Below are 20,616 nucleotides of genomic sequence, written 5' to 3' on the forward strand. Positions count from 1 at the left end.
CTGATGGTGAACAACTGAACAAAAGAAGGAAGGTGACCTGTGGAAAAAAAAAAACCCGCTTAGTACTACTTTTATTTTTGCTTGAGGAGGGATAATACCCAAGGTTATAACCATCTCCAAGTGGTCTGAAGTCAAGATTGGTTTATTCTGTTGTTCTGCCCCCATTAGGAACTGCTCTTTTAGAGTCTCATCTAGATCCACCAAACTCTGTAGGAGCCTTTCTGATGTCAGTAGGCTTTGGTCCTGACTCCTAATTAGCACACAGTGTTCTTTCCCTTATGGTAGCTGCCTACAGGAGTAGATACTTTGGGCTTTTTGGGTTTAAGATAATGTTACATATGAGGTGGCCAAGGAGAGGTGGTTTTTAACAGCCGACTTCTAGATTAGGATAAAACAATTTAACTTATGTTCACACCAGTAATGGTGCCTGTCGTGATGTGGTCCTGCCACAGCATTCTTGTGTCCGTGAGTTGTTTAGACTGGGTCTTTGTTTCTGCAACGCAGAATAGCAAGAGGAGATTTTCCTTCCAGCTTTCACGTTTCCTGAGTGGCCAGAATAGTTTTCAAGTTTGGATACCTTAATAGCAGGAATTGTTGCCTAATACCATGCTTTTTCAAACACTAGCCTGCAACTTCATTGCCACTGTAGAGCGTTTTGTAGGGTGTGTGGTTTGCAACACATGGTGTTTCTACTGAAAAAGACAAAATTGGCCATATTTTCTGCAGAGCCTGCATCGGCAGAATTGACGTTTCCATTCTGGATTGGTTTTGCTGCGATATGGGAGTCTGGAGGTTTTTTTTATTGAAAGAAGACTTTGGTTTATATCACTGAAACAGGTCCAGCAAGATGAATCTCTTCTACATTGCTTTGGAACAATGATTTAAAAAAATGATCCTACTGCTTGCATCCAGACATCCTGGAGACTGTTGGCTAGCAGACTGCTGGAAGTCTGCAGTTTTTGGGCTCCTTTAGAATATCTGACAGTCGTTGGATTCCCAGCAGTGGTGGTTACTGGTATTGCAAGCCAGGTCTGAACATTAACAGTTCCTCCCTGTTTCGGGTGGAGCCGTCCTTTCCAGCTATCACCGTGGTGAGTCAATATAAAGTACAAGCTGCTGAAGAGGAGGACAAATGTAAACACTTCTGAGCTATCGTACCTCTTGAATTTCCTGATGTTTCCTGTTTTCTAGAGGTAAATCCATTTGCAACAACCTAGTTCTGTTGTAGCCTTTCTGAGGGTAGTTAGCAGTGGCAAAAAGGGATGCAGATTGTACCAACTGCTCAGAAGTGAGAACAGATCCCCAACTTGTGGTTAGGATTTTATTTTGTTGCTTTACAGATATTTCTGAGAGCGAGCACGTTCTTATCTTAATAGCTGGGACTTGGGTAAAGTTAGTAAGGTGACATTTGAGAAGATGGTTTCAAAATCATTCCTTACAGCAGAGTAGCAGAGGCTGCTTGTGCCTGTTTTAGCCTGCTGGAAATGAGGGAAATTGATTGGGAAAACAATGAATAAATCAACCATGTAACAGAATACAATTTAATTCTGTTGAAGCTTTCTGCTGACCTCAGATGGCAGATGTAGGGGCACAGTTTCCAACTGGAATTTCTAAACCAACGTTTGATGTGAAGTGTGGTGAATGCTGTGCGTGCTGTGTGGAGGACTTGTGTTTTTGCTGCTGGAATGCTTTGCTTTGAGTGGCATTTCTTTTACCCTCAAAATGACGGCATGGAAACTTGAGGTAAGATACACAAGTTCAAGTACAGCACATCACAATAATACACTGATGGCACTTGGACAAGTTTCTACCAGTATTATCTTATTTAATAGAACTTCTAATTGCCCTTGTGTTTCGAACAAGGGATCTTTCAAGACTTCCCGTAATGAGTGGTGAAGTGCAAGTAATTTTATTCTGAACTTTTTAGGAAGCTCTTTCAGTTTTCTGAGAAAAGCAAGGATGGTGGATACACACATGGGAGATCTCAAAGCAAAATCACTGTTGTTGCAAAAAATGGCTTTCCAGAAAAATACAAATTGCAGTGCTGGTGGGGATAGTGATCCATCTAGACATGCTAAAACTTCAGGGTTAGCAGGGAGACAAGATGCCCCTGAGAACAGGGAAGAGAACAGGACAGCGCATCTGTAAGAAGCCGAAACCTAATCGTAGACATTTGGTAGTGCTTCTTTTAGCCTTATGATTTCTGTGCAGCTTTCTTTAATGTCAACTTTCAGTTTTCCATGTCTAGTATTTGATCAAGCAATAAGTTCCTGTCCTTAGAAGCCTCTAACCGAAGTGAGCTGGAAGCTTTCAGTAGCTTCTTCTGAGTGGTAATTTCAGTGATGTTTCTCAAATATTGAAAGACTGGTGAGAAGGGGATCATTGCACTGCTGCTGTGATGCAGAGGGAAGCTTGGGACTATCCTCATGTGGATGCCATTCTTGCAAATTATAGAGGGATCTTTTGTTGCGGTTGATTCCTTAGGGATAACATCCTTAAGCTGTGGAGTATAACTCTGTGGCTCCTCTGAGTAAGACTTTTGCATTTACAGTTAACTATGTCAGCTGAGTTTCAAGAATTTTCAAACCAGTTGTGGTCAACAATGTTCCGTTTTTATGTGAAATAGCCCTTGAATTTCAGAGACTTAATCTCCAAGCCTGTTAATTTCAAAAATGGCATTCGAGATTTTGATTGCTTGTACTGTGTTTAAAAAAGGGAGGGGGGTGGTATGTGTGGGTAAAATTGAGTTATGGAGAATGACCCATTGCAGGTCTATAATTCTGTAATACATAAGCAGTGTAGTTTAGAGCAAATTGTGAAGAAATACAATTTTGTGTTTACAGCTTCCCTGTCACCTGATTTTTTTTATTTTTTCTCCAAGGAAAGTCTGCTATCTTCTCTCGAATGACTTGGTTGCCAAATCTTTTGTGATGCTCTTCTCTGAACAAACATACTGAATCCCATTGCTATCCCTGCACACTACTGCTGCTGTTCTCAGATCTTGTTTTCTGTGTCATTCTTAATTACATAAAACATTGGTGTTATCTTTGAAAGCATAGTTTTCCTGTAAAAGAACGATTTACTTTAAGTTAATATAATTACCAATGAGTGCTGTGGCATCCTTGAGCATCCTTCAGCTTGTGAAAGACGTTTCAGGTGGGGGTGATGCTGTGCAGGGTGCAATACCTGTGTGCAAGGCTTCCTCTGGGATGGTGGTGCTGGTTAGTAAAGCACTGAGCATCTCAGCGATGGAAGTTTACCAAGCAAAGCCTATTCTGGTAATAAAGCACCCAGAGGAAGGGGCTGATACCTCCAGTCTGCAGTTAGGACAGTTACATGTTACAAAATCGAGTCACTTTTTATGTTCCTGCCTTCCTTGCCGCAGATACAAACAGGACGCTGATGGAAATGCAGTTATCACTGGTTATGTATGTATAGAAATGTAAATAAATCCCTGGCTGTCAGGGGCAGGTCTGTGCAGTGGCAGCTCTGCTGGGGAGCGTGGGTGTGCTGCCATGTGACCACTGGGCCGTAAGGGAAAGTGGAATTTTCCTTTCTGCCGGCCAGCGCTGAAAGCCCTGCTCTCCTCTGTAATTGAGTGCTGGACCACAAACTGTTCACGTACCAGCACTAGTAGCTAACTGTAGATCATCCTTCGTTCATTAGGAAACTCCTCATGCGTAACCCTACTCAATAGATGGCTGGGAATAGGAGGGGAAAGGGGGGACAACCCTTCAGTTCGCTCGGGATGTGTTCTTAATAAAATCTGGGTTTGTTTTCTTTTCTTTTCAGACTTCGGCGTTAGTGCGTTTCTGGCCACTGGTGGTGACATTACCAGAAATAAAGTCAGGAAAACCTTTGTGGGCACACCTTGCTGGATGGCACCGGAAGTTATGGAACAGGTGAATTGTTTTTCCTAGTGTCCTCTGAACTGATCTGCACCTGGAGTTCCCTGTTGTCAGCAGCGGCCATATTTACTTCAAACTAAGATGATAATTTGATATCCTGGAAGGTTTATTAAAACCACAGGATTTGCTGTGATTTCCCTATTGCAGGCAGGCTTCTACTAAGGAATGTAGGTGTTCAGTAGATTTTTGCCCTGTTGCATCTGTTCAAGCTCCTACCTGAGGTGAGGATGAGACAGCTCAGCTGTTGCATGAAGATTATTAAGCTGCCCCTCCCTCTCGTGTGAGCGTGAGGTAGAATAAAAGTAGTGTCACACATGGTAAATATGCACATATACAATTTGGTAACATGCTCTTCTGCATTTGCAAACAGGAGAATTTGGGGTAGCTAATTGCACCATGTCAGAGTAGGGAGTTAGTACAGTAAAATAAAATGCAGTTGACTTTATTCAGGTTTTTAGTTTCTCTTGACTTGTGAGTGACCAGACTTACAAGTAAATGCTGAGGAATGCTTGCCTCTCCCCCTTCCTCCTCTGCTCTTTTGATTAGCTAAAAGATGGCGTACTTCTTCCCGTTGGGTGGAGGTATGTCACTTTTTGCCCTCCCACTACTTCTAGACTAAACTCTGGAAGCTTTGTCTGCTTGACTTCTGATGAAGGCCACCTGGAAGCTTTGTTTAAGGTAAAATATCATTGACAATTTCTGAGCAAGAGCCACAAACAAAATGATGCCACAGTCTTGACAGGGCATTTACAGTAGCTGTCTATTGCATTGATTTTCAGTGCCATAAGCATCCTGAAAATAAATCCTCATCCCCTCAAAAACAGTTTGACAGAGGGCTGGTCTCAGAGTTTGATTTTTGACAGGTGTGCCAAGCAGAAATACAGCTGACTATAAATGGTTTTCTGTTTTTCCTTTTTTCCTTCCAGAAATCTTTTTAACAAAAATATTTTGGGAAAACATTGTTTATTAAAGCAAACTCACTTTGTTTCTTTTCTCCTTGCTGTTCACAATAAAATATTTTGAAACTTCAGAGGAACTTGAATGAGACCCCCACATACTCACTCCCTCCCTCCCTCACGAAATGCAGCTGAAACAGTGGTAGAACTTTAATGCTTTTTTTTTTTCCTATATCTAAAACTTCTTGAGAGATTGAGATAGTTTTGGAGTAGCTTAAATATACTATTGATGAAAGGGTTTTTCCATGTTTGGCCTTTTCAGTGGCTCCCCATGGTGGCATTGAGGGACTGGCGTGTTACAGCACTCCTGCACCCTCCTGAGAGTACAAGACACGCTCCCCGAGTCAGGAGCCGTCTTTGCGAACTTGATTCTGAACTGCTACACAGTCATATTCTTCTGGATTTTTTTGTTACATTGATTTAAAAATAAATAAGAACAGAGTATTCAGTGTGTCCAAAACCAGAGCAGAGTTGTCCCTTGCTTTTCTGTTCTGTGTCCCGTCCTGGTGTGCAGGGCACAGCAGGCTGGTCAGGACCTAAGGTGCTGCTCCAGGCTCATTGTGGTTAGGGTGGCTGCAATCCGCAGGACAACAGGAATAAAAGATCTTAAGGAGGGTGCTAAAAAATGAAATTAAGGGAAATGAAAAAGGAAAATGAAGATTTTAGTAACAGAGGAGGAATTTTTGATGCAATAGGTGTGTTTCTGAAGGAGGCAGATTTTTCTAGGGAGTCCAGTACTTCGTGAAGGCTGTGCACATAAAACTTGTTGCAGATATTAGATGGCAAGGAGGTGTTTTGGATGCTGATGTGAAATCCTTCGATGTCCATTTAGACCATCTTGCTGTCTTCCAGCAGGTGTCACTCTGAGCCGCTATATCCAGCCGGGAAAAAGGAAGAAGGGGTTGTTGTAGGTTAACCTTCCATATGTAGATATTATCGACCCAATTCCCTCTGGCTTACTTCAGCATCATTCAGTTCCTTTAGCATGTTCATACATGATAGCCTGGCATTGTCTTCTAATGTACGTTCACGTGGCAGATTTATGGAAAAAAAAGTTGATGAGAAAAATAAATGTTGTTGATGTAAACTAACTACAGGGTGGTGACTAATATGTGTTGGACAGATGTCAAGATGCATTGCTCTTAACAGTTTTGAACTTCGTAGCTTTCATTTGCAAGCAGGATTATATGATATAATTAAAAGAAACCAGCACTATACAGTTAAAATCCCAGTGGGGAACGGGGGGTTGTACAGTGTATGGATGTGCTGCAAGACTCACTGAAAAATAAAGCTAAGAAACATCCTAAAGTTATTCTCAAGATGTAGCGTGAGGGGAAAAATCTGCCCTTACAGCATATTTCTTTCTGCACAGTGTTCTTCTAAATTATGTTAGATATCTGTGCTTTAGTTAAATGGCTTGAAATCTGTTCATAATCTTGGCATCCCTAAACTGTGACACTTCATAAGGCTCATCAAAATGATGCCTGCAGAGCTGATGAAATTAGTGCAAGATACAAACTTCTGTCGCTATAATAAATTTCAGTTCAACTATAGTGTTACGTGATAAATAGTGCAAGAGGGATTTTTGTTAGTTTGCCAGAATTGAAGGTCGTCTTAAAGGTAGTTTGGGGGACAGTTTTGGCTTCGTCATAATGAGTGTCTTTCTCAAGCTCCTTAGGTTAGCTGAACACAATATCCCTATTAGCTTTGCTGTGATTCAGTATTCATTTTTCCATAGTTTAGCGAGAGGAAATACAAACCATTCGAAGCAGCCAAAGCACTTTGATTTTTTTTTTTTTGTAGCTGCTCTTGAAGTTAGTACATAATGTCTCTCTCCTGCAGTGGAGAAAGCAAGTGCCAAAATATTACCTAAGGATAATGAGGAAGTAACTGCTTTGGCATATGAAATATTTTTTCCTGTGCATGAGGGGAAGTAAATGCTATAAATTTTCCTGAACAAGTCTGTTTAATGTCAAGTGCAGAAGCTACTGGTAACTAGTGGAGGGAAATAACTAGTCTGCGGACAGGAACGAGGGGCTTTTTACTGAGCTGATGTGTACTGAAGCTTCAGGATCCAGCACGTTTGCAGTCAAATTGATTAAGTGGTTGACTAAAAGTGTAGTGAGACATACATCCCAAGGGGATAACGGTCCATCTATTAACTACGAGAGTTTCATTATACTATTTAATGACTCTCTGTGTCTTTGTGTAGAAGTGGGACCCTGAGTTAACCCATTGCCCCTTTGTTCTACACATGGAAAGGTTCTTGGCAGAGCAATCCTAGTTGCACAGTCCACAGCCATAATTTTCATCAGACTGTGAATTCTAAAACACCTCCTTGAAGGTGTAAGGAACTAGGGAGAGAGGAAGGAGAAAGTGTTTTTCCATCTCTAACGCTATAGTGCTGGTCTTTCCAAATTCGAGGGGAAAGGAAGGAAAGGGAGACAGGATGTATAAGAAGCTAAAGAAAGGGACTGTAGTGTAGGATAGTAAGAGGCACATGCTAACATTTAATGTTTTTCAGGTCAGAGGATACGATTTCAAGGCAGACATCTGGAGCTTTGGGATCACTGCTATCGAACTGGCTACGGGGGCAGCTCCTTACCATAAATACCCACCAATGAAGGTGAGCACGTCTCCAGATACTTGTGCAAGATAAAGGATCAGTGTGTTTCGTGGGTCTTTCCAAGAATTTGGCCAGCATGCTTCGTTGAAGAGTGTGCCCTCTCAGTTTGCACTTGTGGATCACAATATTCTTGAATTCATCTGAAGTCATATTTTAAAAATACACCACTTAATCAGCATTATCTGGAACTGTGCGCAGTTCTTATTTAGATCCTGAGTCTCACCAGGGTCACCATTCTTAAGGAGAGTGCTGTGTGTTTTAATCCTGGAGCCTCTGAAGGCAGCAGATGTTTTTAGGGCTATAAATAATGATTCAGAATATGTTATGGCATCCAGTGACACTGGGATGGCAAGCCGTTCCTTCTCCTGCACTGATAATCCTTCTTGATACTTCTTGGAAATCCTCTTACCAGTTATCCAAGAGAATGTCTTATTTTGTTTAACGTTAACATGGTCCTGTCAGTCACTGAACCCGTGAAAGTGTGCCAGCAGCATGAAATGGTGTGGTATTGGCAGCATTAATATTTTATTGAAGTTTAGGTGAAGGAATTTTCTTGTTTAAACACTTACACTTCAAAAATCTTTTTAAAATACCTTGAACTTCAGATTGCCTTATAGTTTGGCTAACTTTCCCTGTTTCCTGACTCTTGAACCAGGAGCTGCTTCCAACATGCTATTCTTTCAGGGGACTAAATCTTAAAGTTAACAGAGTTGACCCTGCCAGTTGAGGTCTGAAGCAGCCAGCCTTTCTGCTGAGCTTTGAGATCTTCCTTAGCTCCTGTGTGAGATCTGATGAGGCCCTGTCTTGGTCACAAAACTTTGAGCCCCTTTGGCCCACACTTCTGAAGGCCACTTTGCTTCTACTCTTGGGATACATACTCCCTCTAATGAAAAAAGGAGGGCAGGTGGAGCACCCTTCCAGTAATCCCGTAGTTTATGGTTAGACTAGTTAACTGGGATGTGACACCTATGGGTACCAAGTCCCTCAATATTAGGCATATCATGGGGTGTGCTTTCCTTTTCTCAGTATTTTAACTGCCAGAGTGCCACCTCGTTAGGAGCTGGTCTAGATCTTAGGTCCCCTCCCACTCCACAATTACAATAGCATTTGGGAATCCAGTAGCTCCTAACTCATTAGAACAGACACATCCATGTATTGCTTTAAATGCCAGGATTTTGCACTGGTTTAACTCTTGTACAACAGGATTAATTTTAAGATTTGTCATCTCTGTGCAGGGACTGTTGAGTAGCAGAGTGGTTTAGAAGCGCCATTAAAGTTTGTATCGTATCAATGATCATAGAATCATAGAATGGTTTGGGTTGGAAGGAACCTCAAAGATCATCTAGTTCCAATTCCCCTGCCATGGGCAGGGACACCCTCCACTACACCAGGTTCCTCAAAGCCTCGTCCAACCTGGCCTTGAACACTTCCAGGGATGGGGCATCCATAACTTCTCTGGGCAACCTGTTCCAGTGCCTCACCACTCTCTGAGTGAAAATTTTTTTTCTTATATCTAATATAAATCTGCCCTCTTTCAGTTTAAATCCATTGCCCCTTTTCCTATCACTACATGCCCTTGTCAAAACTCCCTCTCCAGCTTTCCTGTAGGCTCCCTGGAAGGCTGCAATAAGATCACCCTGGAGCCTTCTCTTCTCCAGGCTGAACAGCCCCAACTCTCTCAGCCTGTCTTCATAGCAGAGGTGCTCCAGCCCTCGGATCATCTTCGTGGCCCTCCTCTGGACTCGCTCCAGCAGCTCCATGTCCTTCTTGTGTTGGGGACTCCAGAGCTGAACACAGTATTCCAGGTGGGATCTCATGAGAGCAGAGCAGAGGGGCAGAATCCTATCCCTCGACCTGCTGGCCACGCTTCTTTGGATGCAGCCCAGGATACAATTTGCTTTCTGGGCTGCCAGCGCACATTGCCGGCTCATGTTGAGCTTCTCACCCACCAGCACTCCCAAGTCCTTTTCCTCAGGGCTGCTCTCAATCCATTCTCCGCCCAGCCTGTACTTATGATAGTGATAGTGGCAGAGTAGCGAGGAGTTCAGGGAAATGTGTTGCCGTTTTCATTGATACTTCCTTCTGTGCTGTGGTTATTGGTAGCATTTTGCAGTAGCCTCTGCAAACTGTGCTTCTGTTTATTGTGTTTCGAATGCACGGGTTGTAGCTTTGAACACAAAGATCACCTCCTTAGTGTTGTGTGTTGTCGCATGGTGGTTCCGATTGCACGTCTCCGGTGATGTTAGGTATGAGTTCCAGTTGTGCAGCCTGCAAGAGGACTTCTGCGTTTTATTTACTGAATGCAATTGGGTTTCTCTGCAGATTAGTTTTTGTTACACAGCAAAATGACCCATGCATTAAGTGACCCTCCAAGGAGAGGGGAAAAAAGCAGGGGTTTCTGTCGTGGGCTGTGTAATTTCAGCTAGATTGATGGGCTCTCGTTGCCCTAAGCAATATAGCTGTTGAAAGCTCTTCAAATGCACTATGTGCTGCTTCCTCTTCTAAAAATAGATATTCATCTGTATGTAGGTGACAAGTGAAAATGGAAATGAGTAATTTTCTTCCTTTCCTTCAGAATATCTGAGTGATGTGAAGGAAATAATCAGTTTGGCTTGATGGGTTCTTGTGTGAGAAGTGTCTTCACCTGCTGTCGCAGTGGTACATGAAAGTGAAGCCTTGTATTTTTTATATTGCCCTTCTGCTTTTACATTAATTTAATTTCTAGCTGAGAAATAGCTGCAGGGAGATCTAAAGAGAGCCTTTGAATCAAATGCCTTGCACAACTGCTCCTCTCAAATGAGGAAGGCTGGTAGAAGTTCTGCTATGCTTACACCTTTAATCCCACCAAACAGGCCTGAAAGCCCATTCCAACCTTTTGCTTGGCCCACAGACTGTGTACCATGGGCCAGGAGACACAATGGAAAATGGCAGCATAAACTGTTGGGTATAAATTAGACTGACTTCCCAAGGCAAGGAGGTGGAGGCAACTCTAGATCCTGTTGTATGAGTCTTGGACCTCTTAGCTGACAGAATATGCAGAGGTGTAAAGGTTTCGGAAATAATTATTTCTACAAAGTTAGTAAATGTGGGAAGTAGAGGGAAGAGGAGAGACCCTGTAATTGCCTTGAGGAAAAGGTTGATGAGTCTTTGCTGTCTGGTGAGTGCAAGGAGGCAATCTGAATTGTAAGAAACTTCAGTCTGAGCTCGGGCTACCCTCAGAGAGCTGTTGTGATGCAACAGTCCTTGTCTCAGATGCTTGAAGAAAATGCTTGTCTAAAATAGTGTTAGAATCATAGAATGGTTAGGGTTGGAAGGGACCTTAAAGATCATCTAGTTCCAATTCCCCTGCCATGGGCAGAGAAATCCTCCTCTACACCAGGTTGCCCAAAGCCTCATCTAACCTGGCCTTGAACACTTCCAGGGATGGGGCATCCACAACTTCTCTGGGCAACCTGTTCCAGTGCCTCACCACTCTCAATGTAAAAAATTTCTTCCTTATATCTAATCTAAATCTCCCCTCTTTCAGTTTAAAGCCATTGCCTCTTGTCCTGTCACTACACACCCTTGTAAAAAGTCCCTCTCCAGCTTTCCTGTAGGCCCCCTTTAGGTACTGGAAAGCTGCTATAAGATCACCCTGGAGCCTTCTCTTCTCCAGGCTGAACAGCCCCAACTCTCTCAGCCTGTCTTCATAGCAGAGGTGCTCCAGCCCTCGGATCATCTTCGTGGCTCTCCTCTGGACTCGCTCCAGTAACGCCATGTCCTTCTTGTGTTGGGGACTCCAGAGCTGAACACAGTATTCCAGGTGGGGTCTCACGAGAGCTGAGTAGAGGGGCAGAATCACTTCCCTCGACCTGCTGGCCACACTGCTTTTGATACAGACCAAGATACGATTTTCTTTCTGGGCTGCCAGCGCACATTGCCGGCTCATGTTGAGCTTCTCACCCACCAGCACTCCCAAGTCCTTTTCCTCAGGGCTGCTCTCAATCCATTCTCCGCCCAGCCTGTACTTGTGCTTGAGATTGCCCGACCCACGTGCAGGACCTTGCACTTGGCCTTGTTGAACTTCATGAGGTTCTCACAGGCCCACCTCTCCAGCCTGTCAAGGTCCCTCTGGATGGCATCCCTTCCCTCCAGCGTGTCCACAACACCACACAGCTTGGTGTCATCTGCAAACTTGCTGAGGGTGCACTCGATCCCACTGTCCGTGTCTCCAACAAAGATATTAAATAGCACTGGTTCCCAAGATCTGTCTCTGACAAAGGCCAAGAAAAATCTCATTGCCAATAGTCATAATTCTTTCAGGTTTTAATGCTGACACTACAAAATGATCCTCCTTCTTTGGAGACTGGTGTGCAAGATAAGGAAATGCTGAAGAAATATGGGAAATCATTTAGGAAGATGATTTCATCGTGCCTACAAAAAGACCCTGAAAAAAGGTAAGAAAAGATAACACCAAAATAAAATAAATAAATAAAAAAACTAAAACAAAGCCACGAAACTCAGTGTATTCCATATTTTTTAAAGTTGGTATGCTTTCTGCCTCTCCAGCCTTTCAGTTACAATGAACACAGCAGTCTTGTTGTGTGGCAGCAAATTTTCTTGGCTGTCCTTATTTTTAAGGATAAATGTCTGGCATCATGCCTGGCCAGGACACACATCTTCCGTTTGGGTTAATGAGCATCCCACTCCACTGCATGCATACTGCCCTTCTCCCCTTCGCCACCTCCAGCAGGTGACAGCGGTTCGTGTTTTGTTCCCAGTCAAAACTGCTCGGTGTTTATAAATCAGAAATTCCACTTTGGGCAATATCTGTTTATTTGCCAAGCTTCGTAAAGTTTTTAAATTTTACCGGTGCAAAGAAGGCTGTCAGTGTAGTTTTGACTTGCTTAATTATAAGTAATATTTGGTTTTGGGGGAAAAAAAAAATCAAGAAAAACACTGGCAAGCTTAACCAGCATGTTTTCATCAATACAGATTGCTTTAAGTGACCTGAGGACACGTTCCGTCTTCTTGTAACAGTAACTTGACTGCTCAGTGATGTTGGGAATACTACCGAGGGGGTGGTGCACGTGTTGTGGTTCCCAGGATAGCGTTGCATCATGATTTTACGGCATTGTTCAAAGCTGCACGAGGTTGTGGCTGGTGTGACATGATTTAAAACCCACAGCCTGTCACACAGAACTCAGACGTGTTTCTGTAGGGGACAGTCAGCGTTTGTTAGTCTCAATGAAGCTGTTTAAAGGAGTGTTCCTCCTACATTTAAAAATAGTATTCTTTAAAATGCAAAGCTAAAGCAACAAGCATTCCCACAGATCAGTTTTTATACCTCTTAGTTTTCTTTTTTTCCCCTCAGTAGGCAAACTAATTCTGAAAAGGGAAAAGTCTGTTTGTAAAATAATAATGAAGACGTTTTTCTGTTCCCTCTTGTGATGGATCCTGGAACAAGGGCTTCTCACGCATCATGAGATGGAATCTCTTTCTTCTCACAAACTTTACACTTCAAATGCTTAATGAATCCAGTGGAGTGCTTGATAAATGCTGATAGTTTTTTTTTTTTTACAGCAGGATGTTTTTTCTTCTTTCTAAAGCATATCCTAACCACACAGGTTGGAATCATAGAATCATAGAATCATTAGGGCTGGAAGGGACCTTCAAAGGTCATCTAGTCCAACCCCCCTGCAAGGAACAGGGATATCTCCAACTAGATCAGGTTGCTCAGGGCCTCATCCAACCGGGCCTTGAACGTCTCCAGGGATGGAGCATCCACCACCTCTCTGGGCAACCTGTTCCAGTGTTCTACAACTCTCATGGTAAAAAATTTTTTCCTAATATCCAACCTGAATCTACCTCCCTCTATTTTAAAACCATTACCCCTTGTCCTATCATAACTGGCCCTCCTGAACAGCCTCTCCCCATCTTTCATGTAGGCCCCCTTGAGGTACTGGAAGACCGCTATAAGGTCACCTCGGAGCCTCCTCTTCTCCAGGCTGAACAGCCCCAACTCTTTCAGCCTGTCCTCATAGGAAAGGTTCTCCAGCCCTCTTATCATCTTCGTGGCCCTCCTCTGGACCCTCTCCAACTGGTCCATGTCCTTCTTATGTTGGGGACTCCAGAACTGGACGCAATACTCCAAGTGAGGTCTCACGAGGGCAGAGTAGAGGGGGAGAATCACCTCCCTTGACCTGCTGGCCACGCTCCTCTTGATGCAGCCCAGGACGCGGTTGGCCTTCTGGGCCGCAAGAGCACATTGCCGGCTCATATTGAGCTTCTCGTCCACCAGTACTCCCAAGTCCTTCTCCTCAGGGCTGCTCACGATCCATTCTCCACCCAGTCTGTATTTGTGCCTGGGATTGCCATGACCTAGATGTAGGACCTTGCACTTGGCCTGGTTAAACTTCATGAGGTTGGTACGGGCCCACCTCTCCAGCCTGTCGAGGTCCCTCTGGATGGCATCCCTCCCTTCCAGCGTGTCGACGGCACCACACAGCTTGGTGTCGTCGGCGAACTTGCTGAGGGTGCACTCCATGCCACTGTCCACGTCACCGACAAAGATGTTGAAGAGGGCCGGGCCCAACACGGACACCTGAGGGATGCCACTCGTGACCGGTCTCCACATGGACATCGAGCTGTTGACCACTACTCTCTGTGCGCTGATCAGAATGAAACATAGATTTCATAGATTTCTAGGTTGGAAAAGACCTTAGAGATCATCCAGTCCAACGTTTGAATCGTGGCATGCCACTTCTCTCTTCTCAAGCACCACAAGCAGCCACTGCCACCACCCTGACTACAGGAGCAGGAGGTTGGCCCATGAAAAGCAACTAGCAGAATCAGATATGCTTTTGCATGTTGTGTGGGTTCTAAAAGAGAAATTACTGCAATTGCTTTTTAGTTATTTTAGGGGCTCACTTGCTGTCAGAGTAGTCTGAGGTGAAGCAAGCTCTGTGATGAATGACCTTTGCAGGTCACTAATTAAACTCTGCTACTATTTAAGCACAGTCTGCAGTGCGGGAAATGCTGTGAGTACTGTGAGCTGGTACTTTCTCACGTAGGTCTGAGTCTTCAGAAAGCTCCTTCTAAACTAAGGGATGTCTTTTACGTTTCAGTATTTATTCTGAAGTCTAACTTAAAAGGGAAAGTAATTTGGACTTGCTCCTTTTTGTTTAGGTGAAGGTTGATCATCCTGCCTGTGTTTAATAGAGCTAATTACCCATCCATAATCAATATCTCTGAAATAGCTCTGTCACTTGCACACGGCAAGTACTGCACTGCTGCTGTCGGTGATGATCCTTCGTTTCAATTTTGAGCAAATGGTTTGTGATCCTACCAAACTGGCTCTAAGGGACTCAGGTTCAGCATCAAAATGGGAGCAAATTCCCTCTCCACTCCCCTGCCCTGAGTTATTCACTGTTTTTGAGTGGAATAGGCTTTGATCAGAATACACTGAGTGTTTAAAAGGCTGCTGGTGTAGAATTTACTTGGAACACGTTGAGTTTTAGGGTAATTGTGCAGGAGAAACCGATGCCCTTATGAGATGCTGTGTTGCAATGAGCTGCAGCAACCTGCAGGACCATTGTGTCAAAAGGGAGTGTTTCTAATTGCTTTTTCTGCATCTGTTTTTATTGACAGACCGACAGCAGCAGAACTCTTAAGACACAAATTTTTCACGAAAGCAAAGGTAAGAAAACACTTCCTAAACTGATCTGTGCAGAAACTGTGGAGAGGACTTTTCAGAAGTATGATGGGTATGGTGACAGCTTTATTGCCTGTTTCACTTAGGGCCAGCATCGCTGAGGGAGTTCAATGGGTCATTGTGAATGAACAGAATGAAACCCCTCTTCTCTACCTCCTTCTGTGTGCTGCTGTTAAGAGAAATTATCTAGAAATTCCTGAGCGTTTAAATGTCTTTCAGTGGCTTTTGGGGCTTTTTCTTCTCTTGTAATGGTGCCGTTCTGGCTGTGTGTCCAACCATAAAGGTGCCTGTGGCAGTAAAGGTAACTTATGTTTTAGTAAACTCCGTAATCGGTCTGTGTGCCAAGCAGTGAATGAGGCCCACTGTGCGGAGGGCTGCCTAAAAGTATTTCACCCTCTGTTGCCTGATGGAAAGTGAAGATCCTGTTACGCAAAATAGTAGGAAACACCTTGAAATGAACTGCCAGTAACGTTTATGTAATTACTACCTGGAGATTAGTACATGTGCAATGTGCAAGGTCTTGTTGGGGGAGAGAGAAATAATATTATGTTAGTTATATATAGGGAAGAATTTATATTTTCATGGGAATGAGGAAATGTGTTCTGTTTGCTTTTTTTTTTTTCCTGTGGTATGTTTGTGATCAAAATACATGAGTTTCATAGCAGAACACAGATTAAACTGTCAAAAAGATACCTCATACCTGGTGATGCCGCTGTGCTATCCCAATTAATCAAGGTAGTTTCCAGCTCCCAGAGTAAAATGCTTAAATGGAAGTGGTCACATCCAGGTATCTATACAGAACCTGGATGTCCTATTGAAGTTGACAGAAATCTATCAAGTGCAACCAAGGAAGTCTAGAGAGTGATCCAGTTTATAAAACATAGGAGTTTGGTTTAGGGCAAGTTTAACTGCTGCCTGGGCTCTTGATAGTACTGAGTAGGTTTTCATTGTCCATAATGGGATTTTAGGCAACTGAATAGTCTGCATCTGTACACTGGATACGCACTTGGTGTCCAAAGTGACAAGATGTTTTACACATTGCTGACCTTTCTCCATTTGGTTATGTGACTTCTGGTTCACGTTGTACTTCATTGTGTGTAAAATCTCCTTCCTGGTTTCGTTAAGCTGCTGCAGAGTAATATATTAGCATATGTGGTGATAGAAAATTAACATTATTGTAAATGAGGCAAGACTTAAACCAGCACCCAAAGTAAAAATGTGTGCTGCTTAGCACTGAGTGTTAAATTACTTTCATACCTCAGCCACTGCCAAACTGACAGCTGGAACTTGAGGACAGAAGAGTGCAACTTCTATGCATCTATTTTGAACCATATGTGTAAATACAGTCTATGTTGGCAGAAGTATGTTTCGATAGTGCTGAGACACACTTACTGGGAAGTGATAGTGTGTTTCTTGAGGCTCTCCATCCCATGGGCAAGAAACCATCACAAGGGAGTTCTGGGAGCGTTTCATGGGCACAGACGGGAGGGCTGTCCACCTCACTCGTGTCATGTGAAATGTTCACCCAGATCCCAATGCTAATGCCAGGGTACTTGCCTGACCTGCTTCCCCTGCAGCCAGCAGTTTGGCTCCACAGTCAAGCGGTTGGAAAATTATATGCTCAGGAGCCCACATGTTAGCCAGTCGGGAATAGCTTGCTGAAGAGGAAATTTAATACAGTAAAGCATCACAGCAGTTTCCCAGTATGCAGGCTGTTGTGATCAGCACATTTACTTCCTCTCTAAACCTCATGTGCTTTATGTTTTTTCAGTCAGTCTAACTCCTTTTACCCTAATTCCTGGCTCTCATTACTCCATCACATAGAGGTTGCCACATCCCGGCCTGGCTGACATCTGGGGTTTGCCTTTGACAGCTGGACAGGCATAAATTTAGGGGTGAGATAAAGCAAAAGGGGTAGATCCAAGTGGTGTAGTGTCTGTGAATGGAATAATGCCCAGTGTCTCAGCAGACTATCAGATGCTGCAATACACTAAGTCTAAAAGCATTTAAGACAGAATAGTGTACAACTTCTTGGTTGTTAATTCTGTTAATCCCTTTGCATAGGGAAAGTGCCACTGCTAGCTTAAAAAGTATTTCGGATGAAACATCATATACTGTAGTGCGAAGGAAGAAAGTGGTTAATATCTTCGGGGGAATGGAGATGAAACATGTAAACCACTTTCTGCTGGAAATAGCTTGATGGTTTCTTTGTCAGAGACACTGAAGGAATCAAAGAACATTTTCAGCAGTGCAAATGTTGGTATTTTTTTCTTTTGCAGAATAAAGAATTTTTACAAGAGAAGATGTTGCAGAGAGCACCAACAATCACTGAAAGATCCAAAAAGGTACTGAAAAGCTCCTGGGTTTTTGCTGTTACAGTCCTACTAGGGTTTTTATGTGTGTGCTCACATTTTTAATGAGAATTATTGTAGTACAGCAGTTTCTAGCTACAGAGCTAGACATCTCAGTAAAATACTCAGGCACCCTGGCATATGGTGCAACCTGTGATGCTCTTGTGCTATTTCTCCTAAAAAAGATCAACTGCAGAAACTATCTGCTTGGTGTATCAGTTTTCTGTCTTTGTGCTGAGCAGGTCCGGAGAGTCCCAGGTTCCAGCGGACGTCTTCATAAGACTGAAGATGGTGGCTGGGAATGGAGTGATGACGAACTAGATGAAGAAAGTGAGGAAGGCAGAGCAGCAATTTCACAGCTCAGGGTGGGTCCTCAAACTCTGATAGCTCTGCTGTCTGTTTTGTTTTCTAACTGTGGTATGTCTAAATATCCCTGGGACCATGTGGCTTTGTTTGAAGTGTGATATACAGTAAGCTACAGTCTCTCCTCTCGAGTTTGTAGCCAAACCAGAGAAAGCAGACTGAAGGTTGAATAAATTGTATTGATCCCTTTTCTGTCATCATTCTGAGGCACAACTGGTCTCATTCAGGAATGCTGAGCATAACTGGGAACATGAATTCAGATGGTCTGCTCCCAGCTCAGCATGCCAATTCACTTGAGCTAGGGTATTCTCTTTGTTTTTAAGGGTGCTGACTGTTCGAGATGCTTTCTTCTGAAAGCGTCAGGAGAGGTTTTGTCCTACTGCCCTCTCCAGGATGGAGCTGAAATCAATAGAGCCTGTGCTTGTGGCTGATGCCTTAAGCACACAGGACCTTGTTCTGTCTTCTCAGTTACGCTGAAATTGATTAGTACTCGTAGAAAACGTTACGGCATCCCTGAAGTCATAAGGAATGATTCATCTAGCACTTGAAAATCCTCGAAAAAAAACACCCCCTCCTCTCTCAACATATACCCAAAAAAAAACCCCAAACCCAGACTAACCTAGAGAAACACAGAGGAGTAATTGAATAGTGACGAACTAAAAGATTACAATGAATTTCCAGATTGTCTTCCTCCCAGTAGTCTGCAGTGTGGATTTTGACTGTAATGGCTTACCTGTTCCCTTTTCAGTACAGCGGGTAGCTTGAAGTGGACTAGGCTTTTTAATCGTTCTGTGATTGAATTAGTGAGACAGTGAAGGATTTTTAGAGGAAGCTTTTCAATGTGAAGGGAAAAAGCGATACTGGTTTGAAGCACTCCTCCCTTTACAACTTTGACTTTTCTCATTTCTCTTTCATTGCTTTTTCTTCTACTGGTGTTCTGTATAGACACCTAGATACTAAATGCAAGATCTTACATCTTTTTAGCATCCTTTGAAATAGAGTCACAGAATCATTTAGGTTGGAAGAGACCGTGAGGATCACAGATGCTTGGGTTTTTAAAGGTTGCTATTGACACATTAATTCCATGCTTTTATTGTGTCATTTTTAAAGAGCTTACTATATCCAGCTTCATATTACAGAGTCAAGGAGTATCTCTTGGTACCAGGTGGATACTACTGAATCCTTGATTCTTTATAAGCTGAAATCTTATAAATTCCTCTTGTACATTTAAATGTAATCAAATTTTAGGAGGGAATATTGTGAAAGACCCTAACTCTATTTCAGAGATTACTTGGAACTTGTTCTGTTGCGTCTTTAAGCTCAGGATACCCTGACTTAGCGCTATTTACTGTCTTTTGAACAGTACTTACTTGTTTCATTCCTCTTGTGCAGGAAAGAGCAGATTGACACACATGTTTACAAGCTCCTTTTCAAGCCAGTTTTTTTTTTTCTTGGGGCTTTGGCATATTTGCTTGCACTGCATCTGCTCTGATCTCTCTAATTTGAGCTGTGCTTGACCTTTACTTCTAGATCTCCCATTCGAGAAACCTTTAGGATGGGTGTTGGAGAAGTAGATTTCAATTCAGTTACCTAAGCGTAAATGCATATTGCAATTTTGGAGGTGCTCCGTGGAGATATAAAGTAGAACTTTGAGCTCCATGGAGATATGAAGCAGAACTTTGGGAGACATGTACCTTTCTGGAGGTCAGGAAGGGCACCATGGCATCTTTGACCTCCCTACATGTCTGCTTAGGTGCTTGAATCCTGTCCTGGTGCCTTTCCTGTGCACAGCTCTGGAGTCGTTTTCTTCAGCCCGAAGATGAAGGGATGGGAACACCTGTGCACCTCTTGCATTTGATCCCTTTTTGAGCAATCTTAGGACTTGTATTTAAACTGCCAGTGTTTGCCACGAACACGGTGGTGGTGTTGAGGACTAGTGTTAATCCTGTTTTGGCCGTATTTCAAACACAGGGTGTAAATTCCATCTGCCTGTAATCCCTCTGCAACTTTAACCGAGTTGTAAGATAGAATAACTTAAAAGGTGACACATAGTTAATGTTATTTCTGCCTGTGGCAGAGGGGATGGACTAGATAAATCTTTAAAGGTCCTTTCCAGCCCCAACCATTCTTTGATTCCTGCATTTTATTGCTGTCAGTCTTATAGTAAAAGAATGGCTTGCAGATTGACATAATTTGCTAAACTACTCCAGTGTTATCCTGCATAAAATCTTCTACATAAATGTGAAGTGTTTGTATTTTTTTGCTTGTCTGCACTTTACAGAAAAAAATAGAGCGAATTTAATATGTACAAATGTATGTTTTTACAAGTCCCTTGCTAGGACTGCACCTGACAGCAGACAAGTATTTATTACAAACAACCAGAAATATCTGCCCAATTCATTGAATAAACTAACTTGCTGGCTCAACGTTAACCTCTTGGATGTAAAAACTTACTGAACTTCTTTCCACTCTGCATTTCAAATTAGAGCAGTTGTGCTGTGTGGACTCTTAAATCATTCACCTTCTGTTACTTGATAAACCTGTGCAGTGTTATGTGGTGTGGTCACATTGCACTTGTTACTCACATTGTCTCTGGTTGCACAAGCAAAAGTAAGTTAGAACTAATATATGTCAGCACATCCCTAAAGTTGTCCTGTTTGTGCCTTTATTAGGTAAACGTCTTCTAATCTTTGTCCTACTTCCTTTCTCTCCATGATTT

The 20,616-nt window shown here is 43.0% G+C and overlaps 1 protein-coding gene across 1 annotated transcript in view; it reads left to right on the forward strand.

The window, feature by feature from the left end:
- Positions 1–20,616, forward strand: part of LOC104375197 (oxidative stress responsive kinase 1) — a 170,277-nt gene that overhangs the window by 136,942 nt on the left and 12,719 nt on the right. The window contains exons 8-11 of the mRNA XM_086614368.1: positions 11,793–11,926; positions 15,120–15,168; positions 17,463–17,528; positions 17,777–17,899. Coding sequence (XP_086470494.1) covers positions 11,793–11,926; positions 15,120–15,168; positions 17,463–17,528; positions 17,777–17,899 — 372 coding nt within the window. The remainder of the gene's footprint in view (positions 1–11,792; positions 11,927–15,119; positions 15,169–17,462; positions 17,529–17,776; positions 17,900–20,616) is intronic.

This window comes from Tauraco erythrolophus, chromosome 7 (genome assembly GCF_009769465.1).
Source record: "Tauraco erythrolophus isolate bTauEry1 chromosome 7, bTauEry1.pri, whole genome shotgun sequence".
NCBI classification, from domain to species: domain Eukaryota; kingdom Metazoa; phylum Chordata; class Aves; order Musophagiformes; family Musophagidae; genus Tauraco; species Tauraco erythrolophus.